This window comes from Pongo pygmaeus, chromosome 6 (assembly GCF_028885625.2).
Source record: "Pongo pygmaeus isolate AG05252 chromosome 6, NHGRI_mPonPyg2-v2.0_pri, whole genome shotgun sequence".
Taxonomy (NCBI): Eukaryota; Metazoa; Chordata; class Mammalia; order Primates; family Hominidae; genus Pongo; species Pongo pygmaeus.
This window is the reverse complement of record NC_072379.2, coordinates 141,244,182-141,270,776: the sequence shown is the minus strand read 5'-3', so window position 1 is coordinate 141,270,776 and position 26,595 is coordinate 141,244,182. Positions and strand designations below refer to the sequence as shown.

The 26,595-nt window shown below is 39.2% G+C and overlaps 1 protein-coding gene across 4 annotated transcripts; it reads left to right on the top strand.

Annotated features, from left to right (window-relative positions):
* The first annotated feature begins 1,728 nt into the window (after positions 1-1,728).
* PRSS58 (serine protease 58) lies at positions 1,729-24,130 on the top strand. 4 transcript variants are annotated; one of them, XM_054493936.2, is made up of 7 exons: positions 1,729-1,746; positions 1,842-1,966; positions 2,866-2,946; positions 4,905-5,043; positions 5,267-5,523; positions 7,972-8,111; positions 23,837-24,130. In XM_054493936.2, exons 3-7 carry the CDS (start codon positions 2,907-2,909, stop codon positions 24,038-24,040), a joined length of 780 nt encoding a protein of 259 aa, XP_054349911.1. In that variant the 5' UTR covers positions 1,729-1,746; positions 1,842-1,966; positions 2,866-2,906; the 3' UTR covers positions 24,041-24,130. The 4 variants fall into 4 exon arrangements, with proteins under 4 accessions (XP_054349911.1, XP_054349909.1, XP_054349908.1 ...); XM_054493934.2 differs by lacking the exons at positions 1,729-1,746; positions 1,842-1,966; positions 23,837-24,130 and adding exons at positions 2,481-2,748; positions 8,213-8,457; XM_054493933.2 differs by lacking the exons at positions 1,729-1,746; positions 1,842-1,966 and adding an exon at positions 2,525-2,748.
* The last annotated feature ends 2,465 nt before the right edge of the window (positions 24,131-26,595 follow it).

The following is a 26,595-nucleotide window of genomic DNA, read 5'->3' as shown; positions in this document are numbered from 1 at the left end:
GCCGAAGCAAGACTAAGCAAAGAGAACAAATCTGGAGGTACCACATTACCTGACTTCAAACTATAATATAAGGCCATAGTCACCAAAACAGAATGGTCCTTGTATAAAAATAGGCATTTAGCCCAATGGAACAGAATAGAGAATCCAGAAATAAAGCCAAATATTTATAATCAACTGATCTTCGAAAAGTAAACAAAAACATAAAGTGGGGAAAGGACAGCCGATTCAACAAATGGTGCTGGGATAATTGGTAAGCCACATGTAGAAGAATGAAACTGGTCTAATTTCTCACTCTACACAAAAATCAACTCAAGATAGACCAAAGACTTAAATCTGAGACCTAAAACCATACAATATCTAGAAGATAACGTAGGAAAAACCCTTCTAGACGTTGGCTTAGACAAAGACTTTATGACCAAGAACCCAAAAGCAAATGCAACAAAAACAAAGATAAATAAATGGTACTTAATTAAATGAAAAAGCTTCTGCACAGCAAAAGAAATAATCTGCAGAGTAAACAGACAACCCTGAGAAAATCTCCACTATCTATATATCTGACAAAAGACTAATATTCAGAATCTACAAGGTACTCAAACACATCAGCAAGAAAAAAACAAACAATCCCATCCAAAAGTGGGCTAAGGACATGAATAGATAATTCTTTAAAAAATACATACAACTGGCCAAAAAACATATGAAAAAAATGCTCAACATCACTAGTGATCAGGAAAATGCAAATCAAAACCACAATGTGATCAGGAAAGTGCAAATCAAAACCACCTTACTCCTGCAAGGATGGCCATAATCAAAAAATCAAAAAATAATAGATGTTGGAATGGATGTGGTGAAAATGGAACACTTTTACACTGTTGGTGGGATTGTAAACTAGTACAACCACTGTGGAAAACAGTGTGGAGATTCTTTAAAGAACTGAAAGTGGTTCTACCATTTGATCAGCAATCCCCCTCCTTGGTATCTATCCAGAGGAAAAGAAGTCATTACAGGAAAAAGGTTCTCGCACACACATATGTCTCCATAGCTTTGCCTTTCCCAGAATGTCATATAATTGGAATTATATGGTATATAATCTTTTCAGACTAGCTCTTTTCACTTAGCAATATGCATATAAGTTTACTCCATGTCTTTTCATGGCTTGAGAGTTAAGTTTTTTAAATCATAAAATCTCTGAATAACATTTCATTATATGGATGAATCACACTTTGTTTATCCATTTATCTATTGAAGGACATGTTGGTTGCTTCCAAGATTTGGCAACTTTGAACAAAGCTGCTATAAACATTTATGTGTAGGATTTTTGTGAACACAAGTTTTCAAATCTTTTGGTGTATCAAGAAGTGTAATTGCTGTATCATATAGTAAGGTTATGTTGAACTTAATAAGAAACTTCCAAGCTATTTTCTAAAATGACTGTACCGTCTTGCACTCTTATCGGCGATAAATTCTCACCAGCATCAGTTCTTGATGCTTCATATCCTCACTAGCATCTGTTGTTGTCAGTGTTTGGATTTTGGCCCTTCCACAGGGTATGTAGTGGTATCCCATTGTTGTTGTAATTCCCTAATGACATATTATGTTAAGAATTTTTTCATATGCCATTTACCATCTGTATATATTCTCTGGTGTTATCTTCCCCATCACTGCAAAATATATCTGTTTGAAGGCCTAAACCTCAGTGCAACTGTATTGAAGACAGGGCCTAAAAGGAAGCAATTAAGGCTAAATTAGGTTAGAAGGGTGGGGCCCTGATCCAACAGGATTTATGTCCTCATAAAAAAAGTCATCAGAGAGCTTTCTTTCCCTCTTTATCTCTGTACGCACAGAGGAAAGGCCATGTGAGGACACAGTAAGAAGGTGATCATCCACAAGCCAGGGAGAGAGGCCTCACCAGAAACTGAATTTGACAACACCTTGATCACGGACTTCTGACCTTCAGAACTATAAGAAAGTAAGTGTCTGTCGTGTAAGACACCTAGACTGTGGTTTTCTTTATGGTAGTCCAAGCAGACTAAAACATTTGGTAAGGATCTTTGGCCCACTTTTAGGTTGTGTTGTTTGTTTCCTTAATGTCGAATTTTAATATTTCCTTATACATGAATTATTTAGCAGATATGTGTTTTGCAAATATTTTTATCTAGTCTGTGGCATATCTCAATTTTTAGCCCTGAATACTTTGTTTCATAACCATCAACTTAAGTATCATACCCACTAGTCTGTAAGCTCTTGGAAGGTAGGGAAGAAGTCCTTCAATTGAGGCAACCCCAAAAGCAAGCACAGATCCCAGCACAAGTTAGATACACAAGATAAATAATTAGCAGGTTGGTTCACAGAATAAATGGATAAACAGCGACATGAAGGAAAAGGTTAATGTATTTCAAAGAGGAGTTTAATGTCAGGCAGAGGAAGCAATGTCAGCTCCAGAGGGCTACATTATGTCCACTGGAGAAAAATAGCATCACATTGTGGGGGATAGCATCACACAGACAGGAGGGGCAGCAGCCCACACATAGTTTAGAGGGGAACCTGCCTGCCAAGGCTGGCAAAAAGGAGACCAGACAGGAGGCAGCTGTAGAGACGTCATGAACTTCAACTTATCTTAGCTTTGGTACTTTCTTCCCTGAAGACAGAGGGCAGAACTCTGAGTTCCAGAACCATTTTCAACTGTATTGGGGACCAGTCACTTGACTCTATTCTTGTCTCTCTGACAGATGACACTACACCCTCCTCTGAGTAATGGACACCATTTCTAAAACTGAATCCTGCTACTAAAATAATTCAGATGATATATTTTTCCAATTCTACAATCTTGCTTTGTTTTATTTAGTCGTTTTCTCTGTCTCTTCCCAGTTTTCCAGAGACTGGAGCTAAACTGGGCTTTCAACATCATCATGAAGTTTATCCTCCTCTGGGCTCTCTTGAATCTGACTGGTGAGTGTGTGCATATTTGTCTCTTTACTCACCAAAGAGAAATCCTGGGAAAAGCATGAAAGATGGGTAACAGCGAGAGGCGTCATTCCAGAATTCAAGTGTAGGATGGTTCTCTGTCCCTCCCCACTGCCCCATTCCCATCAAGTTTCCTCCTGTGATAGTGCCTGCCTGCCTGCCTGCCGCAGGGGGATTGCTTGTGTGCTTTTTGGGGAGGCATGGACATTGTCACTCAAATGCCAGACCCACTCCTAAGACCTGACTCTGGACCCGTCTGCAACAGGATTGATGTTCTGCACCACAGAGGGCACAGCAGAACACTGAAGAATCAGATATCTTCTGGCACAGTTCCAGTTACTCAGGCATAAACCCAGGTTTATTAATAAATCCTCTCTTTCTCTCATATCCCACATTTGATCTCTTAGAAAAATGTTGGCTTTATCTTCTAAATGTATCCTAAATCCAATCACATCTCACCAACTCCACTGCCTACAATGATCTAAGCCACCACCTCTTGCCTGGATTAGCAAATTATTCTCCTAACAGACCCCTCTACCTCTATACTTCTACACTCTACAGGTTCTCCATGAGGAGACTGTCATCACTTCTTTGCACAAATCCTTAAGTGGTTCCATTTGTACTCAGGAAACAAGGCCAAGTTCTTACAATGGTCTACAAAACCCTCCATTCATCCTTGAGCCCCTTTCCTCCTCTGCTCCCCTTCATTCACTCTGGGTCAGCAGCCATGGCCTCTGTGATGTAATTGACACAAGCCTCAGGAACCATCCTACAGCTGTTTCCTCTGCCTGGAGTCCCTTCACCCAGATATTTGACTAGCAACTTCCCCCGTTTTCATGTTATTGTTCAACATTGCCCATGAAGTTCTACTCTGATGACTGGTTTAACATTACCTGAGACTGGATGTAGTGGCTCACGCCTATAATCCCAGCACTTTGGGAAGCTGAGGTGGGAGGATCACTTGAGCCCAAGAGTTTGAGACCAACCTGGGCAACATAGCAAGACTCCATCTCTATTAAAAAAATCCAAAAATTTAAAAATTAGCCAGATGTGGTGGCACACACCTGTAGTCCAAGCTACTCAGGAGGGTTGCTTGAGCCCGGTAGGTTGAGGCTGCAGTGAGCCTGATCTTGCCACTGCACTCCAATCTGGGCAACAGAGTGAGATCCTGTCTCAAACAAACAATAAACAAATACTGCCTGATACCCCTCCTTCTCCCCCAGCACACAATTGGTAATACCTCTCTCTTTCCCTGTCCTACTTTTATTTCCATAGCACTAATCACCATTTAACATCATATATAGTTTACTTGTGTTTTTCCATAGCACTAATCACTATTTAACATCCTACATAGTTTGTGTGTTGTGTTTATTATTACTTAATATCTTCATTAATTGTAATATATGAGAGCAAGAATATCTACTTTGTTCACTATATAGCCCAAGTCCCTAAAACAGAGCTTGACATATACTAGGTGCTCAATGTATATTTGTTAAAACAATGAATTATTTTTCCCCTCCTCAGACTGTTAGCATTTGGTCTGTTCTTTTCATGATACTTATATAATTCTGTCTTGAGTTGTTTTTGGGAGAAAGAGATAAGACTTATTAAAGCATTCTAAAATTGGTAAAAATAGTAAAAAAAAAATGTGTTGATTTAGCATAGAACCCACTAAATTGTGGGAGGTATTTAAGAAAGTTGAACATTTAATTTGAAAGATTTTATTGACAATGAAAAAGCCAAACACTTTTTATTTTTCAAAAGAGATATGTTTCTACCATTTATCATTTTCTTCATGTTTTAGAACAAAGTAAGTCATTTTACAGATAAAGTTGCTGGAGAAAAGGGTAGGGGAACTTGGAGCCTATTAAGTGACTTTCCTGAAGTTTTTCTGGTGATGACTGAGAAATCTTGGAATTTCTTGTCTATGCTTCTCTTTCCAGTTGCTTTGGCCTTTAATCCGGATTACACAGTCAGCTCCACTCCCCCCTACTTGGTCTACTTGAAATCTGACTACTTGCCCTGCGCTGGAGTCCTGATCCACCCGCTTTGGGTGATCACAGCTGCACACTGCAATTTACCGTGAGTGATAAGCCTTCAAAGGCACTCCATTCTTCGGGTTCTCAGGTTGGGCACAGACTCTCACCCCTGTCTGAGACCATCTCCCAATTAAATGGGATTAGAAAGGCCTTTGGGAGACATAGGAGGGTACAGAAAAAGGTCTGTGGGGAGGGATAATAGAAGCTCATAAGGATGGAGAAACCATCTCTGTTAAGTCCTCTCATAAACGTCTATATTGTTCCAGAAAGCTTCGGGTGATATTGGGGGTTACAATCCCAGCAGACTCTAATGAAAAGCATCTGCAAGTGATTGGCTATGAGAAGATGATTCATCATCCACACTTCTCAATCACTTCTATTGATCATGACATCATGCTAATCAAGCTGAAAACAGAGGCTGAACTCAATGACTATGTGAAACTAGCCAACCTGCCCTACCAAACTATCTCTGAAAATACCATGTGCTCTGTCTCTACCTGGAGCTACAACGTGTGTGATATCTGTGAGTTCAAGACAATATTCTTCTCTCAGAATTAGACATGCTTCTACACCTTCGCGACCCTTGGCTTCTTCAATTCTGCCTAGTGAAGCTTTCTTCTAACCTCTTTCTCCCCATTCCTTTTCTCTGTACCTCACTGAAGGAGTGCTTCAAGGTTTTTGGGGTTTTTTTTTATTCACCCACTGTATCTTTCTATCATTTTCTCTTTCATATATGATAGAAGTGGTTTTAGTGGAAAGAAAACATTTGTATTCTAATCCTAATTTTCTGTGTGACAGCAGGTCATTTTACCTTGGAGCCTCAATTTCCTTAACTCTAAAATAAAGCAGATTACTATGTTGTATATTTTCAAACCATTTCAGGCAATAAAGCAACTTGAAGCCTTGAAAAGTCATGAAATAAATATCAGTGTATTAAATGTAAGATAAATACATAGTATTTTACTAAATGAGATAGAACTTCCTTATGAAAGATTGTAATAAAGATACAGAGTTAAAGTTTTTAAAAAAACTTCTGAAATAAACATTTTAAACTGGTAACATTCTAAGCATTCACTCATTTCTTCAGAAAACTGACAAAGGGCTACCGTTACTTTTATCAATGGAAGTTTTCTATACATAATTTGAAACTCCTGAACTAGTCTATCTAAGATTTGTTCTATGCCTCATATTTCATAGTCCATAAAACACCCACAACTTAAGGCAGCTTTCTGTTTTCTAAGTTGCATCTCCATCTGCCCATTACCCCATCTCCAAGTTTTTTTGCATACCTTAATTAACTGTCTATAGTTGCTAATTACGAGAGTTGAGAGTAGTGGTGAAGGGGAGCTGATTACCTATTAGCAAAATAGAACAATGACATAATCCCTTATGAAGAATTATTAATGCAACTTTACTCGTAAGTTTGAGTATGTATAATATACATCATACACTAGATACCATAGTATGAAAAGGAGATTTATTTGAAATAAACCTGTCAGATTACTTTCATCTATCCATCACTACTTTTTTTTTATAGAGATCAACGGGCAGATACACACTTATTCTATCATTGTTGCCATGATTCAAGCCTTTTAAAACTAATCCTTAGTAAATACCTTCAGATTTAGAGCACATTTTCTTGAATATATCAAGAAGTAGAAATTATTTGTCCTCTGAGAGTCAATTTGATTTTTGGAAAGAGCCAAATGTCCTTCTGTAAGTAGTATGTTTGATTCATCTGGCTTATGGCATAAGGGTCAAAACTAGATATGACTTCAAAAAAAATGCATCTTATTTTGATCCGGGTCATCAAGCAGTTAAGTAAGCGTTTCCTACAGAAGTATTCCCAAAAGAAATGTTTAGCCGTGAAATTATTGCTTGGAAAATAAAGTGAAGGATCTCATACATTTTCTTTTCAAGAATTAATACATTATTTTCAAATAAAAACATTAAACATACTCTTCCATTATTAAAAAAACTGAAATCTTAAAATACAGTACTTCTTCCCAAAGAAACGTCTGTGGAAAGAACACGTGCCACATGTGTTCATACTACTTTGTTGTTTTTCTCATTTTGTTTCAGATTGGACAAATTTTGTTATAAGTGTGCACAATTCACAGTATTTGTGGACTATTGATACAAAGAAAAAAACTTTAATTAGGAACCAGGAAACCCAGTTTTAAATCCTAGCTTCACCATTTACTAGCTTTATATGTTTAAGAAAACTGCTTTTTCAGTGACTTTTTTGTGCAGATACTCGGTTTTGTTTTCACCTGACAATTGAGAAAATAGGCCAGATATCTGTAAATTCATTCAAACTCTAAAAATTACATCTCAAAGGAAACCCTTTGAATGTTTAAATTTCCAGAAAAGTTTTTTTTTTTTTTTTTTTTTTTTTTTGAGATGGAGTCTCACTCTTGTCACCCAGGCTGGAGTGCAATGGCGCAGTCTCGGCTCACAGCAACCTCCACCTCTTGAGTTCAAGCGATTCTCCTGCCTCCCAAGTAGCTGGCATTACAGGTGCTCATCACCATGCCCGGCTAATTTTTCTATTTTTAGTAGAGACAGGGTTTCACCATGTTGGCCAAGCTGGTCTCGAACTCCTGACCTCAGGTGATCTGCCCGTCCTGGCCTCCCAAAGTGCTGGGATTACAGGTGTGAGCTACTGTGCCCAGCCAAATTTCCAGAAAAGTTTAAAACAAAGTGTTTCATTTCATTGCTGGAGTGTCTCACATGTACATATAACTCCCAAGAATTTGATCACTTTTATAAGGTCACAGACATTTGCGTCATAAGAAATTGTTAATCTGATCATCTCCTGTACCCTCGTTGTCCTAACTGCCACAGTTCTGACTTCTCTGAATGTTTGATCTCTTTTAATTTCTGATGGTAGAAGAAGAAAAGTTTTTTAAAAGAAGGTTTAACACCTAACAAAACTCCTAAGGAAGTTTGACTTCTGTCTTTTCTTTAGACAAGGAGCCCGATTCACTGCAAACTGTGAACATCTCTGTAATCTCCAAGCCTCAGTGTCGCGATGCCTATAAAACCTACAACATCAAGGAAAATATGCTGTGTGTGGGCATCGTGCCAGGAAGGAGGCAGCCCTGCAAGGTAAAATACTCTCCATCCTTTAATTTTCCCATTTTCTTCCTTCTGTCTTGCCAGAAAGATAACCTGCTTTTTTGTTGTTGTTATTATTGTTTTCGTGGCAGGAAGTTTCTGCTGCCCCGGCAATCTGCAATGGGATGCTTCAAGGAATCCTGTCTTTTGCGGATGGATGTGTTTTGAGAGCCGATGTTGGCATCTATGCCAAAATTTTTTACTATATACCCTGGATTGAAAATGTAATCCAAAATAACTGAGCTCCTGCGGCAGTTGTGGACCATATGACACAGCTTGTCCCCATCGTTCACCTTTAGAATTAAATATAAATTAGCTCCTCACATTGCCCCATGCATACCTGTCTCAATTCTGCTAAATAGAGTGGGTGGTTGAGCAGTTTTACTTGTACATATCTTCACTGTGATTATTCATAACAACCCTTCTTGCCTTCTAGATAAGGATGGAAAACCCAAAATTCCTTAGATAATTGAAGTTTATGAAGTGGGAATTATGTTCTCTCTAATGAATTGGTAACTGACATAAAATAAAGGCCACTCCACAGCCATTTGGGGTACAAAACCCTTTACTACATGCACCAAATTAGACAATGTGTGATTTTGGCACATTACTATGCTGATTGAAAAAAGGAAGTCTAATAAAGAGTGATCTGAATAGAAGGGCAAAGGTGAGAGGGGAAGGGAGGGCAAAGGTGAGAGGGAGGTGTTACACTTAGCTTCTCCTTGCCCATACAACTCTCAGTGCCATCGATGGATTCTGGTCATTCATGTTGCAGGATTCTGAGTGTTTACTGGAGACATGAGGAGTTAGTATAAAAGTTAACTGAGGTTTATGGCACAGCAGATAAACGGGAAATCAATGACAGATTTTCCTAGTACATACTTGCGTTTTATATAAAGCTAGTTGCCCAGGAGCTCCACTTTCTCACTCTATAGTATTTTCCTCTCTTCCTTCCTTCTCTCTTCACTTCACCCTGCAGTCTGTTACCTCCTGAGAGTTTTAATTGATAGTTTTAAGTGGGGAGGTGTTTTTTTGGCCAGTTGACTGAGTATTTAAAAAAACAAAAACAAGAACAGATTTTAGAGAGTTCAGCCTGTGGCTGCTACAAGTGGACTACTGGAGTCTTTCATCCCAGCTAGGGAAGAAGAGAACCCCCTCAGGAAGCAGAAGTTCCAGTAGGAAAACTTGATCTATCCAGGGCTCTAAAACCCCTAAATCAGTAACACCTAGCTTGCAGTGTTGAGAAGCTAAATTTGGAGTGTGAATTATTAAGTGCAACTGTGAGAGCTTCATCTTCACATATTTTATTAACCAAAATTTTAGTTTGGGGAGGAAAATGGTTTGGAGACCATTTTTCAGAGGAGCACCTTAGCCTCTAAAGATGTCTCCCAACTTGAGCTGGTCCTAAGATTTCAATAGGTCATAGTGATATTGTATAAGGCCAGCTGATCCTAGGTGGTGAAACATGGCAAGGTCACTGGATTCCATGAGCATTAGCGCTATCTGTAAGACTCCACTAGCACTGTGAGGTGACCTCCTTGGTTGGAGAATACATCATTTTTGTGTGGAATGCAATAAGGCATTCAGAGAATCCAAGGAATGTGATGCTAGGACAGTAACGGTGACAGGGGAAAGAAAATCCAAATTCAGAATATGTTATTTTGAGTGAGGACAAGTAGCTACTCCCTCTGACCTGAGCTGCACCACGTTGCCCATTTCTTTCTTACTGTACATGTGCTAACAAAAAAGGGAAGATGAAGCTTCCATGGTGGACATGCCTGGCCCCCAGGTACACCTTTTCTTTTGGTGTAGCTGCAGGCATCTCCCCATGCAAGTTTCCAGCTTTCTTACCTATGTTTGCAGCTCAATATTTCAGGATGCTCTTTGTTACAATAAAAAAAAAAATGAGGCCAGGTGCGGTGGCTCACGCCTGTAATCCCAGCACTTTGGGAGGCGGAGGCAGGCAGATCACAAGGTCAGGAGATCGGGACCATCCTGGCTAACATAGTGAAACCCTGTCTCTACTAAAAATACAAAAAAATTAGCCAGGAGCAGTGGCATGTGCCTGTAGTCCCAGCTACTTGGGAGACTAAGGCAGGAGAATCGTTGGAACCTGGGAAGGGAAGGTTGCAATGAGCTGAGATCACGCCACTGCACTCCAGCCTGGGTGACAGTGAGACTCTGTCTCAAAAAAAAAAAAAAAAAAAAGAAAGAAAGAAAAAGAAAACAAAAATCATTTCTTTGGTTGCTTTTTGTTAGAAGGGAAGCTCTGCCAAGGATTCTCTTGCCCTCACTACCTGCCTAAATAATTTCTTCCTATCAATTATTGTATCAATAAGAGTATCATTTTTCAACCTCCTCAAACTCTAACAATATGTTAGGATTTGGAGAGAAAGTTGTTCTTGTAAAACCAAAGAACAATGACTGAGGCAAGTTTCCATCCATTTAGAGGTTTATTTTGCTGCAGTTGAGAACGCAGCCAGGGAAAAAGAGACCCAAGCCACAGTAGGATCAGTGGCCTATACTTTTTCCAAAGACAGTTTGGTACTTCGATAATTAAAGAGGAAAGAAGTGTTAGTAGGGGAAAGAGGAAAGCAAAAGAGGGACGGTAGATCAATGAGGCAAGTGGTTGCGTTCTTTTGAGGCTTTGATTAGTATTCACTAAATTCACATTTTACATCTGAAAAGAGGCATAGAGGAACTGTCAACTATTTATTCCTCTCCACTGAGTGAATCTGCATTTTTATATAAGATAAACATAGAGTAGAGGACATAATCAGATATGCATTGGTCTCAGGTGAGTGGGGGAATGACTCTTAGTTCTGCCTTGATCCATACCTGTAACAATAAGCGATTTATATTGTCAGGGTGGAATTCAACAGAACTCTCTTTTAGGGTAATGATCTTGGGGCCCACAAGGAATTTTCTTGTGAGAAAATTGTGAGGTGGGCTCCCTGGGAAGGTGTGTGGCCTCCTATCTTCGCAGCTATATTTAGGAAGAAAATGGGAGACAGTTTTGCACAACTCAGTTCTGAAGCTTAACTGTTCCCTTTGGCATAGTGAGTTTAGGGTCTCAAGATTTTATTTTCCTTTCATGTGGTATTTAGTAAGAAAGATCCTCTATAAATACCTCTATCAAATTTGAAAAGCTATGATCTTAAAAGATAAATGCCCATTGATAGGGCAAGATCTTACAAAAACAAGGTAGAGCCTATTTTTGTGCACAGAGATGAACACTAGTTACTGCACTGATGAGACTTTCAAGACTTCTTAGAATTTGCAACTCTCCTCTTTGTGTATTCACTCCAGGGACAGGTAGATTTTATAAATCATAAAACTGGTTTTGTGAAATAGGAAATCAGCATAGGAAAAAGCTTTGATTGAAGTCATTGACTATAACAGTTGGAATAGAATCAAATTGTCCACTGTAGTGTAGTACAAAGAGCACAGATTTGGGATCAATCATTAATTCCAACTTCAACAGCTACTAGCTATGTGTCCTTATGCCAATAATTAAGTAATTAAACCTTTCTGGTCCCACTTGCTTTATCTCTAAAATGAGATCAATAATAGTTCTCTGGATTGTTGGGAATAAATAAGATGACTTATGTAAGTCATGTAGCATAGTACTTAGCACACAGTAGGCACTCCATAAATTGTAATTTCACTTATGTCTTTGACAAAGAATGATTGGTAATCTAGATCACCATTTTTTCACACTTCTCTTTGTCTATTTGTGCTGCTATAACAAAATAGCTGAGACTGGGTAATTTATAAACAAAATAATTTCCTACAGTTCCAAAGGCTGTAAAGTCCAAAATGAAGATGCCAGCATTCAGTGTCTGGTGAAGGCCTTTTGGCTGCATCCTCACATGGCAGAAGGCAGAAGGCAAAAAAGAGACCAGCCTAGTTCCCTAGAGCCTTTTTATGAGGCTCTAATCCTCCTATGAGGGTGGACCCCACATGGTCTAATCACCTCCTGAAGGCTCCATCTCTTAATACTGGGGATTAAATTTCAATGCAAATGTCGGGGGGACACAAACATTCAAACATAGCACCTGTGTTTATCTTTCTTCAGTCACAGTGGAAACTATTTTCATGTCCACAAAATAATTGATAACTCACAAGTCAGAGAGCCAAAGAAGATTCTAACTGAATTTGCCTATATATGTTCCTCTTTCTCAAGTTTAAGGCACCTGTGCCTTACCCAGCCTGACTGAAAGAGAGGCCCTTAAATATAAAATACAGAGAAGATTTTTTAAAACAATAGCATTGTACTTCTTTGGATAGAGGTCTATAAATATAATAACTATAATACAAGTACATTTTAACAACATTTTGGTAACCAATTTCTATATAAAGATGCTTGCTATTGAAGTATTTCCCCTTGATTTCAGAATGAATAAGCACCTATTGCAGAAAATGAATAAAAGCCAAAAATTAGGAAAAAAATGTTAAAGTTGCCATACTCCTATGTAACTAATTATATAAGTAATTGCGTAGGGTTTTCTAGTATTCTGTACTTCCTCCTCAGATTAGCTAACTGCTAATTCATGTCAGGATTTGTTAAGTCCACCAAACGCCGTTTATCTGTTTATGGACTCCTTAATATTAGCTCCCAACAGGGAACGCTGGATGTGTGCCTAAGCTCAAGGGCCTCCCACCAACCTTGAAGCCCTAATACATATTAGCCCATTATCAACACCTCCTCAGGCTCACCTGTGTCTAAGCCCCTACCTGTCGATTAGATCTATTTCCATTCTCCTCCTCAGAAGCCCTGAAATAATGGGATACAGGCCATAAATTCAGGCTGTGTTTCTGCTTGGGTTGCATAAATCTGAATGATAAAGGAGTATTCATCTTCCTCTCTCTGCATTCAGAACTGCAAGAGAATTTTTGAGCTCGTGCTTTTTGTTCTCTGAGAGTGTTTTAAATGAAAGAATAATAAAGGAAAGAAAAGGAGTAAAATCTGGAGGAAGGGAAGAGGAAATATGCCACATATTTCTTGAAAGTCATTGTATCTAGTAAACATCTAAAAGTTGAATAAGTATCTTATACATTTATTGGTTAATTGAGAGGGTAACAGAAACAAGGGAGAATAAACAGCTCTCTTAAGTGGCTATATTCATTTACCAGTCTTAGAATTCTACAATATTTTTTTGTGTGGAGAAGGGGGATGCATTAATTTGTAGGCTTTATTGTTATTTGAATAGTTTTCTTTTTCCTGGCTAAATGTAAGAAAATGGCACAATGCTAACAAAATTCTTTCTCATTATTGAAGTTTTGAATGGATGGGCATTTTCCCATATTAAATGGCTGCTTTTCTGTTTCAACAATATATTTTTTGAGGAATATTAAAAGGATAGCTTCTAATAGACAGATTCTTTAATAGGTAATAGACAGGCATAAGTGAAAAATAGATATAGGATATTATAGTCAGGTTGACAGGTCCATTTATTGGTAGTTGGACTTCTCATTATATAGGCACTTACCTAATGATATTTATGCATGATTCATAACTCTTTATGCTTCACAGGAATATTGTGAGGGATAATTAAATGTTATCTACAAGTGGCAAATAAATAGTACATTTTCTGAAAAGTTTTGTAAATATTGAATTATATATTTTCATACCTAGCATGTGTAATGTAAAGGAAACTCTTGGTGAATACTGTTCACAAGGTTAAAAAATCCTTTCTATGATATAAAGTGAGATCTACTTTAATTGTTGTATAAATTCAGATTTCAAAAATTAGGCCACTTTATTAGCTGACTTTTGTGAAATAATTATTTGCTTTATATGCTTGTATTATACACATACACATATGTTGGCATATATATGTATGTAGAAAGAGCATTAATAATTAGCTGTGAATTAATAGATAATTAAAAGGAAGTAATTATCTTTTATTTTCTTAGAGTTTGGTAAATCTCTTTGCAAATCAGCAATACTGTCTTAGAAACTTACTTTTTATTTCTTGCCCATAGTTTCTTATTTTCTACTATTTCTAAATTTTAGAGCAATAAATTTAACTTCAAATTGGATAACTAAACACCAAAAGTGGTCTAGTAAGTTCTTCATTCCTTTCACAGACTGTTTTTTAATTCATTTATAAAGGTAGTTGAGAATTTGCTGTAATTGGTCTCTTTAGTGACAGTCTCCATTGTAGATACCCAATTAGTTAAACAGTTAAATTAGGTGATTAATCTATCTGAGTACTGCTAGATGATGACTACTGGCAAGCATGTAATGGATTTTGTTCATACGAATAGTAAAAATTCAAATTTCTTTCTTAGAAGTTGTAATTTTTCACAAGGTAAATTTGAAATGATTTTATTTGGTGGTATGGCAATGACATTTTCTCAGATTTTAAAGTTAAATTAAGTAGAGAGAAGTCACTTAAGTACTTACTGAAAAAATATACTTAAATACTTTTTTTAAATCTCAACTTTTATTTTAGATACAGGGGCTACATATGTTGGTTTGTTACATGGGAATATTGCACCCAGGTAGTGAGCATAGTACTAGATAGGTAGTTTTTCAACCCACATCCCCTTTCCTCCCTCCCGCTTCTAGTAGTCCACAATGTCCATTGTTCCCATGTTTATGTCCATGTGTGCTCAATGTTTAGCTCTCACTTATAACTGTGAACATGCATATTTTATTTTCTACTCTTGCATTAATTTGCTTAGGATAATGGCCTCCAGATCCAACCATGTTGCTGCAAAAGACATGCTTTTATTCATTTTTATGGCTGCATAGTATTCCATGGTGTATATATACCACATTTTCTTTATCCAGTCTGCCATTGATGGGCACCTAGGTTGAATCCATGTCTTTGCTACTGTGGCCAGCATAGGGATGAACATATGAGTGCATGTGTCTTTTGGTAGAATGATTTATATTCCTTTGGGTGTATACCCAGTAATGGGATTGCTGGGTCAAATAGTAGGTCTGTTTTAAGTTCTTTGAGAAATCCCCAAACTGTTCTCCACAGTGGCTGAACTAGTTTACATTTCCACCAACAATGTATAAGCATTTCCTTTTCTCTGCAGCTTCACCAGCATCTGTTGTTTTTTGACTTTTTAGTAATGTTCATTAGACATGTGTGAGATGCTATCTCATTGTGGTTTTGATTTGCCTTTCTCTGATGATTAGTGATGATGAGCTTTTCTCATGTTTGTCAGCTGCTTGTATGTTTTCTTTTGAGAAGTGTCTGTTCATGTCCTTTGCCTAGTTTTTAATGGGATTATTTGTTTTATTGCTTCTTGACTTGTTTAAATTCCTTATCGAATCTGGATATTTGATTTTTGTTGGATGCATAGATTGTGAATATTTTCTTCCAATCTGTAGGTTGTCTATTTTGTTGATAGTTTCTTTCACTGTGCAGCACCTCTTTAGCTTAATTCGGTCTCACTTGTCAATTTTTGTTTTTGTTGTAATTGCTTTGGGGGACTTAGCGAAACATTATTTGCCAAGGCCAATTTCAAGGAGGGCATTTCCTAGTTTCTTCTACAATTTTTGTAGTTTGAGTCTTACATTTATTTATTATTTATTTATTTATTTATTTTGAGACAGAGACTCACTCTGACACCCAGGTTGAAGTGCAGTGGCACAATCTCAGCTCACTGCAACCTATGCCTCCCTGGTTCAAGCAATTCTCCTGCCTCAGCCTCCCAAGTAGCTGGGATTACAAGCACATGCCACCATGCCCAGCTAATTTTTTATATCTCTATTTTTAGTAGAGATAGGGTTTCACTGTGTTGGCCAGGCTGGTCTTGAACTCCTGACCTCAAGTGACCCACCTGCCTCGGCCTCCAAAAGTGCTGGGATTACAAGCATGAGCCACTGCCCCTGGCCAAGGTCTTACATTTAAATGTTTAATCCATCTTGAGTTCATTTTTGTATATGGTGAAAGGTAAGGGTCCAGTTTCATTATTCTACATAGGATAGCCACTTATCCCAGCACCATTTATTGAACAGACAGTTATTTCCCCATTGCTTGTTCTTGTCATCTTTTTCGAAGATCAGATGGTTGTAGGTGTACAACTTTATTTCTGAGTTTTCTATTCTGTCCAATTGGCCTATGTGTTTGTTTTTGTATCAGTACCATGCTATTTTGGTTACTGTAGTCTTACAGTATAAAGTTGGGTAGTGTGATGCCTTCGGCTTTGTTCTTTTTGCTTAGGATTGGTTTGGCTATTTAGGCTTTTTTTGTTGTTGTTCCATATGAATTTTAGAATAGTTTTCTCTAATTCTGTGGAGAATGATATCAGTAGTTTGATAGGACTTATTTTCAATCTGTAATTGTTTTTGGTAGTATGGCCATTTTAACTATATCGGTTCTTCCAATCCATGAGCTTGGAATGTTTTTCCATTTATTTATGTCCTCTCTGATTTCTTTTAGCAGTGTTTTGTAGTTCTCCTTGTAAAGATCTTTTACTTTACAGTAAAGATCTTTGTAAAGATCTTTTACTTTACAGCTTGCACAGCTGTATTCCCAGGTATTTTGTTTTCTTTGTGGCTATTGTAAATGAGATTGTGTTCTTGATTTGATTCTCAGTCTGGACATGATTGAGGTACAGAAATGCTACTGAATTTTGTCCATTGATTTTGTACCCTGAAACCTTGCTTAAATCATTTATCAGTCTAGCCTTTGGGTGGAGTCTTTAGAGTTTTTGAAGTATAGAATCATATCATCAGTAAAGAGAAACAGTTTGACTTCTTTTCCTATTTGGGTGCCTTTTATTGCTTTCTCTAGTCTGGTTGCTCTGGCTAGGACTTCCAATATTACATTGAATAGGTTTGGTGGGAGCGGGCCTCCTTGTCTTTTTCCAGTTCTCAGGGGGAATGCTTCCACCTTTGGCCCATTCAGTATGATGTTGGCTATAGGTTTGTCACAGATGGCTCTTATTATTTTGAGGTATGTTCTTTTGATGCCTCATATGTTGAGGGCTTTTATCACGAAGGGATGTTGGATTTCATGAAAAGCTTATTCTGTATCTATTGAGATAATCATATGGTTTTTGCTTTAATTCTGCTTATGTGGTAAATAATTCATTGATTTGCATATGTTGAACCAATCTTGTATCCCAGGAATAAAGCCTACTTGATCATAGTGAATTAACTTTTTGATGTGCTGCTGCATTCAGTTTGCTAGTATTTTGTTGAAAATTTTTGTGTCTCTATTCACCAGGGATATTGGCCTAACGTTGTCTCTTTTTTGTCATGTTTCTGACAGGTTTTGGTATTAGGCTGACTTCATGGAATGACAATTAAGGAGGAGTCCTTCTTCCTTTGATTGTTCGGAATAGTTTCAGTAGGATTGATACCAGCTCTTCTTTTTCTTTGTATGTCTGGTAGAATTTGTCTGTGAATCCATCTGGTCCAGTGCTTTTTTTTTTTTTTTTGGTTGTTAGGTTCTTTATTACTGATTCAATTTCAGAGTTTGATGTTTATCGATTCAGAGTTTTAATCTCTTCCTGATTCAATCTTGGGAGATTGTGTGTTTCCAGGAATTAACCATCTCCTCTAGATTTTCTAATTTTTGTGCATAGAGTTGTTTATACTATTCTCGGGATCTTTTTTATTTCTGTGATATCAGGTATAATGTCACCTTTATCATTTCTGATTTACTTATTTGGATCTGCTCTCTTTTTTGTTGTTTATCTAGCTAGTGGTCTATCAATAAATTTTGTTTATTTTTTCAAGGAACAAATTCTTGGTTTCATTAATCTGTGTGGATTTTGCATCTCAATTTCATTAAATTCTTCTCTGATTTTAGTTATTTCTTTTCTTCTGCTAGCTTTAAGCTTAGTTTCTTCTTTATTTCCTATTTCCTTTAGGTGTAAAGTTAGCTTGTTAATTTGAGATCTTTCTAAGTTCTTGATGTAGGCATATAGTGCTATCAACTTTCCTCTTAACACTGACTTTGATGTGTCCCAGAGATTTGGGTAAGTTTTGTCCTTATTCTTATTAATTTCAAAGAACTTCTTGATTTCTGCCTTAATTTGGATATTCACCCAGGAGTTATTCAGGAGGAAGTTGTTCAATTTCCATGTATTTGTGTAGTTTTGAGAGATCATCTTGATAGTAATGTATAGTTTTATTGTACTGTGGTCCAAGAGTGTACTTGGTATGATTTTAATCTTTTTGAATTCATTGAGACTTGCTTTATGACAGAGGATGTGGTTGATCTTTGGATATATTCTGTGTACAGACGAGAAGAATGTATATTTTGTGGTTATTGGATGGAGTGTTCTGTGGATGTCTATTAGGTTTAATTGGTCAGTGTTGAGTTTAAGTTCAGAGTTTCTTTGTTAGTTTTCTGCCTTGGTGATCTGTCTAATGCTTTCAGTGGAACGCTGAAGTCTTCCACTATTATTGTGTGGTTGTCTAAGTCTTTTTGTAGGCCAAGAATAACTTGTTTTATGAATCTGCATGTTCCAATCTTTGGTGCATATATTTTTATGTAGGTAAGTCTTCTTGTTGGACTGTACCCCTTATCATTATATAATGCCCTCCTTTGTCACTCTTAATTTTTATTGGTTTAAATTCTGTTTTATCTGATATAAAATAGTGACTCCTGTTATTTTTTACTTCCCATTTGCATGGTAGTTCTTTCTCTGTCCCTTTACTTTGAGCCTATGGGTGTCATTACATATGAGATGGGTCTCTTAAAGACAGTAGATGGTTGAGTCTTGTCTTTATATCCAGCTTGCCAGCATTTTAAGTGGAGTGTTTGGCCCATTTACATTCAAGGTTAGTATTGATATGTGTGATTTTGATCCTGTCATTATGTTGTTAGCTGGTTGTTTGCAGATGTGATTGTGTAGTTGCTTTATAGTGACATGGGATTGTGCTTAATTGTGTTTTTATTGTAGCAGGTATCATTCTTTCAATTCCATGTTTAGCACTCTCTCAAGGACTTCTTGTAAGGCTTGTCTAATTGAAGTGAATTACCTCAGCGTGTACTTGTCTGAGAAGGATTTTATTTCTCCTTTACCAGTGAAGCTTAGTTTGGTGGGATATAAAGTTCTTGGATAGAATTTATTTTCTTTTAAGATGCTAAAAATAAGCTCCCAATCTCTTCTGGCTTGTAAAGTTGTGGCTGAGATGTCTGCTGCTAACTGCGTAAAATTCCCTCTGTATATAACTTGACCCTTCTCTCTAGCTGCCTTTAAGATATTTTCTTTTGCATTGACTTTGGTGAATCTAATGACTATGTGCCTTGGGACTGGTGTCTTGCATAGTACTTATCTGGGGTTCTCTGTATTTCTTGGATTTGCATGTCAATCTCTCTGGTGAGATTAGGAAAATTTTCATGGACTTTATCCTCAAATATATTTTCCAAGTTGCTTACTCTCTTTCCTTCTCTTTTAGGAATGCCAGTGAATCATAGATTTGGTCTCTTAACATAATCCCATATTTCTTGGAGATTTTGTTTATTTGTTTAAATTATTTTTTCTCCATTTTTGTCTGACTGAGTTGATTCAAAGTACCAGTTCTTGAGCTATGAGATTCTTTCTTCAGCATGGTTATGAAATTCTTGTAGTGAATTTTTCATCTCTAGAAGTTCAGTTTCGTTCTTTCTTAAAATGGCTATTTCATCTTTCAGCTCTTGGATCATTTTGCTGGATTCCTTGGATTCTCTGGATTGGGTTTCAACTTTCCACTGAATCTCGATGAGCTTCCTTGCCATCCAGATTCTGAACCCTATGTCTGTCATTTCAGAAAGTTTAAGAGTCATTGCTGCAGAACTAGTGGACTTGTTTGGAGGTAAGGGGACATTTTGGCTTGCTGAATTTGCCAGAGTTTTAATTTTTATGATTTTATTTTTAATTTTTGGGAGTACATAGTTGGTGTATATATATATACACACACACATATATTTGTGGGGTACATGAAATGTTTTGATAAGACATGCAATATAAAATATTTTGCCAGAGTTCTTGTGCTGATTCTTTCTCATCTTGGAGAGTAGGTATTTTTTTCACAGTGGTGTAAGTTGAGTATATTCAGTTGGCTTCATTTGTAGAGGGCCAAGGCGTTGTACAGGATTTTTATATGTGACTGAATTCTTGTGCTTGATTTCACAGGTGTATATAACATAACTTTTGGTGTTGTAATTTAGGCTGCAATCCAGTAGACGGCACTTAAGAGTAATGGCCAGAAGCAAGGCTAATATCCAGCTCTTCCGTATTTCCTTGCATTGGCATTCATAGGTGTGCTCTGCGATGGGGGGTGGAGAGAGATAACCCCCTCACCAAGTCCACTCCTGGGCCTTGGGGAAGCCCCTTACAATCACTGGTGCTGTGCTCGCATTTCTTTTGTCAGGTGTTCCAGCCCATGGGGCTCCCTTGGGCAGAGGCTGCAGCAGAGAAACATGCCACTCTCTTTCTAGACCAGCTCTATGGAGGGAGGGACAACCTGCTCTCGCGCTGGACCAGAAACCCACAATCTTGCCTCCATCAGTGCTTGGAAGGTGGAGGTTCCTCCCTTGCTCAAGTGTCAACCACAGATCTCAGCTTAGTACTCCCAAGCTGTGCATGACAGCTCTAGGGATACCAGGATGCCCCACAGCTCAGGGTTGGGTTTCAGCTATGCTAGGGGAGGCAGTGTGCTCCTGGATCACTGGCCAAGTACTCAGGTGAAGCAACACACTTAGGCTGAACTACAGAGGCTGCACTGTGCACCCACTCCTGCAGGGTGGCTAGGCATGAGATCTGCAGGAGAGGGGCCGGCATGTAGGAAGGCTTACAGAACAGATGTGCACCAGTCCCACAGGGAAGTCAGCCTTACTCTCACCTGGCTCAGGGGTCAGCTTGGTCCAGCGTCCCCAAAGGGAATGGGAAGCCTTGGAGGATGGGTGTCTATGGCCGCTCTCCACCAGAACTGCCCAGTGCCCAAAAGCTTCCATGCTCTGTATTGTCTGAGGGCCTGTTTCTGTCTGCCCCTGGGGAGATCCTCCTGCCTGCTCACACATTCATGAAAGAGGCAATCTCCCCTGTAGCTAGGATTCCAGAGATCCACAGCAAGAGTGAGCTGTCCCTTTGTTCCCCAACTCACCCCTTTCCCAGGAGACATTTATGACTGAGAGCTAGCATTTGGATACTCTGTGCAGGGTTCCCAGTTCCTCCCTCTTGAACCTCAGTTTCAGCATTGCCTCTCCATCCACTCTTGGTGTTTTCTCTGTGAAGATCTGCCCAAATTATGGTGGTTTACTTAATAATTTGGTCTGCCTTCGTGGGAGAAGTGTTTCCTGGCTGCATCTATTCAGCCATCCTTTCCCCTCTAAAATTACAAAATCTCAACTCTAATCCAAAATATGAAGAGATAACTGTGGTGCAAAGCCTGATTACACAATCAAGAAACATAGTACTTTTTCCTCCAAGTGATTAGGTTTAATTAGTGTAATTCTCCTCCAAACCGTCTCCTCCTCCCTAGCCACATATTTCTTCTGTGAAGACTGTTGAAAGTTACAACTATTCCCAGAACACTGCTGAATACCAAGTGCCCCTGAACTTAAAAGATGTTCATATCTGTGGGTGACCCCAGCTCAGCCTGCACAGGAGCTCTTAGAGGATATAGGAATGGCATACAGTCTATGGCTGCTTCAGTCCGTGAGGCTCAGCCATCCTGGGGGCAGAACCACAGCCAGAAGATACCCTTAGCACAACAACTCTGCAACAAACACTATGTGGGAAGTAAGGTAGGGAAAGAAGTCAGGACCTTACTTTTAAGGAGCTTTCAGTAATCAGTAAGACATAATCCTCTGTCTCAGGAGATCAGCCTCAGAGAGTTCTGGCTAGGTTAAGAGTTCAGATAATAACTAAAAACACAGAGTAATCTTTCCCGAAGTATACAAACTATTGTATTGTATATAGTTGTATGTAGATAAAAAGCATATAAACTGGGAATAAGCCCCAAAGTGGATCAGGACAGTAGGGTCCTAAAAAATGGGATTCCTAATATATCCCCTTCCCCTTCAGTAGACTCCAGGCAAGAGTGGAGGGGACACTAAGGGATGCATTAGAGAAGCTCCTTCTGGTGGCCAGGTTTGTTCTGCATCCCAACTTACAGCTGCTCAACTATTAACAGAAGCATCACACATATTCAGCGATCCAGCTCAGTGCTCCTCAATAGGCATGTAATTCCCATGAGACTGACCTCATGTACCCATGAGGGACATGGATGGGGTGACACTTTGAGTGAGAGCTATGAGTTTGGGTGGTAGATTGTTGGTAAAGGAATATGAGTGTAGGAAGGTAAATCAGTGCATGCTAATGAACATATACAGAGCAGAATGCTGCATAGAGGAGAAAACCAGTTCTATATATTTGAAATAGTCTCACTCTTCTGGGGAAAATTATGTCCATTCCCTGATTAAATATGTTCCTTCTTATGGTGGAGGTGCAGGACATCATGCCCTCCAATCTGAGGACTAGGCAGGATCACAAGTTGACCACCCCAGAATCAAAAGAGAACCTCAGTTTGTCTGTCATGGAGAACTTACGATCTGATGAGGGGACAAAACAGAGAGGGATAATAAATTCGTGGAATGTGCCAATGGTATCCAGGAAACTGAGTTATGCATATGCAAAATTTAGACAGACTGAATGAATAAGTAATTTGATTGTGGTTGGGTTAATTATGGAGAGTTACCTGAAAAGAAATGAATCCATAGTTGGATGTGTAATACGGAAGAAATGAAAGTTCCCTAGACTTAGGATATGGACCATACAAAGACTTAGAGATGGGATTCTTAAGTGACTGTGAGTTCCAGTACCTACCTATCTTGATGGGAGAAAAGCCAGTCTTGTTCAGGAGGTAGCTGTCATTATGCCAGACTGGTAGTGAGGGGCAAAGTCACAGGACCTGCTACAGGGGTCTGCTGTGCCCACAGCCCCATAGCCAGTGGTGGATGCAGACACTAGGGTGGAAAGGGAGAACCAATGTTGTTTTGCAGACCAGTTCTTATCCATTCACTCAACATGTATCTATCAAGAACCTACATTTAGTTTTTAGTGGTAAATGTAAAGGTAGGGACCTTGAAGGAAGGCCGGGCCAAGGGAAAATTACAAAGCAAGGTAGTAGAAAAAGTCTGTCTTTGGGGTATCTCTCCTACTCTTGGTTTCCCCCTTCTTCATGAAAATATGCTCCACCACTCTCATGTACCCCAAGGCTACCCATGATCCCTCACGGAGGTGCTCTCCAGTCAGGGAGAGACCCCACTGAAAAGATCTGTTTCCCAAACTTTCCTACATCTCTATCTAATCTTTCAAGTTCTAGTTTCCATTCCCACAAGGTTGATCCTGCCTTCAGATAGTGAAAGGTGTATCAATATTCAAGTGTTCATAACTACTTTAATGAATCTATATAATTACTTCTTTGGGTATATTTCTTATTTAATCATACCTGATTAAATATAATCAGGTGTATTTCTTATTTAATCATAGATAGAGCTGTAACCCCAAAAAAGTTATAATGAGATTCTAGATGTTATGGTAGAAGGGTATGAAAATTATTTGGAGGTAGGGTTGTCTCAGTATGATCTCAAATCATAAGAGGGATAAGCTGTTCATCCCTCAATCACATTCCCATATACCAAGACCCCAGTCACTTTTCCCAGGCACCTATTCCCCGCTGGCCTTGTTGAAGCCTAGGACGAGTCTGCAGGGTGATTAACTTGTTCCTTTCTCCTTTTACTTTTCAGGACACTCACCTGACTGGTTGCCAGGTAATGTGTGGGTGGCCTCCCTACACTCTCTGGCCTCATCTGCTTCTTCTGATGGCACCACCAGCAACATGGTGTGTGCTGGCTTTCTGGAAGGAGGCAACAATTCCCGCTAGCGAACTCTCCTCTGCCTACCCACTTCATTCCATTATTCAGAAAGACAGCATAATGAGTTATAGATAGTCCTGTATTTAGAGTCAGAATTTCTGTATTTGGAGACCTGGCTCTACCACTACTATTAACTATATGACTTCAAGTAAGTCATTCAAGCTCTTGAGCATTCATTTTCTTATTTTTTTTAAAAAAAGGTAAATGGTATTTGAAAGCATTAAATTAAAAAAAGAAGGTAAACGTACTTCATACATATATGTATACATATACATGAGTATACACACAAACGTGTGCATATATGTGTGTGTGTGTGTATATATATATATATATATATATATATAATTTTTATTGGCCTGAAGACAGAACACTTACACCACATAGATCAATATTTCCTGTCTGAATAACAGGGAAATAACATAATTCATTCAATCAAAAAGCACTGTTTCAGAACCTACAGTGTGCCAGTCTAGGAGGGCTGGTTTAGTCACCATAGAACTGAGGGTCTAGACGATGGTATCAAAGCATAGTTCTTGGCCCAACTAAGCAGAATTCCATCTGCAAAGTTTTCAGGGAGTTATCTGGGACTGAGGTGAAGGGGACGCATCAGAGCTTTCAACACTCCAGCCACAGAGCTGCTGTCCTTGTTGCAAGATCTGCCAGCTTCTTGCAAGCTGCTGGCAAGGTAGTAGAAAAAGTCTACTTTTCTACTACCTTGGGCTTTTGCTTTCATTTAGGAGCAGCGGCTCAGGGCCTCTTTATCATGCCATCTCCTCCGTATTTAACAGCATCTTGGTGGCCCTGACCAAGGGTCTCTCAGGGATGGTGTTCTCAAACAGAGGTGTGCTTCCTGAAGGAAAAGGGAAGACAGAAGTATTCAAATGTTCCCAGGGCTCCTGAGTCCCCACGAGGCTCAGACCTCCTCCCCAACATGTCCTCTGGAGGCAGATAGATGTCACCCAAAACACGTGATCGGCTAAGAGGAGACCAGCAACTGTGACTGATGCCATGCCCTCTGTCTGCGGGGACTCTATCCTCTAAGATGAATAGAGTTACCATCTGCATTTTACAGACACAGAAACTGAGGTTCGGAGAAATTAAGAGACTTCCCCAGAGCTTGCAAGTAGCAGAAACTGCATTCAAAATCTTCACCCACCAGGACGGTCAAATTGCTGTGCTAGTCAGGCAGAGAGCATTTACTGAAAGGCATGTGGGAAATCAGCAGTGAGGGAAGGGGAAAATTGATATAGAGAAACAGGAGAATGTTTGTGGTGTTTGGCAGAGAAGGCTGCTCTGATAGTAATTGCTACACCATTGTGTTCATCTCTAGAACCCAGGAGTTCTGATCCTCTGAACTTCCTTGTTGGAGAAAATGAGGAGCTGAAGCTACCAGGTCCAGGGACATAACAGCATGATTTGATTTCCGTCCTCTGCTCACCTTTTGGCCAGATGATTCTGGTGGCCCTGTAGTCTGCAATGGGCAGCTGCAAAGTTCGGTATTCAGAATCCATGGTTGTGCTGAAAAAAAAAAACAAAAACTATAAAGGGACCTATACAAACATCTACAATGACCTAAATTGAATACGAGATGTTGCCAGGGGACAGCTGAACTACCCGGACCACATTTGCCTCCAGGCATCTCCATCTGCCTCACCTGGATTACAGGTTCCTTTATTCTAAGATTCTCTGATTCATCTTTGCTTCACCTTTGTCCACTTGTTCCCACCAGACCCTATACACTCCCAGTCCTGCCTGAGTGAACTCTCATAATAAGTAAGCCTCTCTCAAGGACTCTACTCCTGAGACTTCATCAAGCTCCAAGCTAGTCTACCTGCCCTAAATTTTCATTCTACCCTTGAAGACAGGGCATGAGGGGTGTGGGCCTGAAGTCACAGCAGGGCCAAGGGGTAGAGGACCCATGTAGACACTGAGGATGTGTGTGTGTGTGTGTGTGTGTGTGTGTGTGTGTGTGTGTGTTTGAGAGAGAGAGGGAAAGAGAGAGAGAATGACTCAGAGTCAGATAGGTTACCAGAAGCAGAGAAGTGATACTAAGTCAAAGAGAGGCCAATAAGAGACTTCCAAATGCAGCCAAAACCATGTATTTGGGTGAACTCAATCTGTTCTCAGACATCTAGGGAGGCCCTTCATCAAGGCCTGAGTTTCTGGTCCCTCTGTTCTATGGCCTAGATCCAGGGCCCTAGAGTCCCTCTGTTTAGGTAGCATAAAAAACATTCTAGAAAGAAAGCCTGAGGTTCACGTGGAAAGGCCATCTTCCTCAGCAGTACACAGTGTATTAGGAAAGATCAAGAACTTAAAGTGATGAAAAAGGGAGGTAGCACCCAGTGTAGACTGGCCAGCCCAGGCTGAGCCAAACTAATGTCTCAGCCAGATGATCCTCATGTCTGGATACCCTTGTGTGAAAAGGGAGAGATGGGGGTGACAGAGGGAAGGCCAAGAAAATGAAGGGAAGAACAATTAAAACCAGAGTTCTGTCAAGTGTGCTGGGTTTCCCAGACTAATACCGTGCAGATCATGGAGACCCATAGGCAGATGATATCCCCTGATGGAAAAACTCCTCACTCATCGCAAGCTGAGAAAACCCTCCCAGCCTCTCTCCTTACAACTATCCA

Excerpts from the sequence above, each read along its gene's own strand:
- PRSS58 (XM_054493933.2), top strand. The coding sequence starts at position 2,727 with ATGACACTACACCCTCCTCTGA. Across the intron at positions 2,749-2,865 it reads GACACTACACCCTCCTCTGA|TTTTCCAGAGACTGGAGCTA; the intron begins GTAATGGACACC and ends GTCTCTTCCCAG. Across the intron at positions 8,112-23,836 it reads GAAGGAGGCAGCCCTGCAAG|GACACTCACCTGACTGGTTG; the intron begins GTAAAATACTCT and ends TTTACTTTTCAG.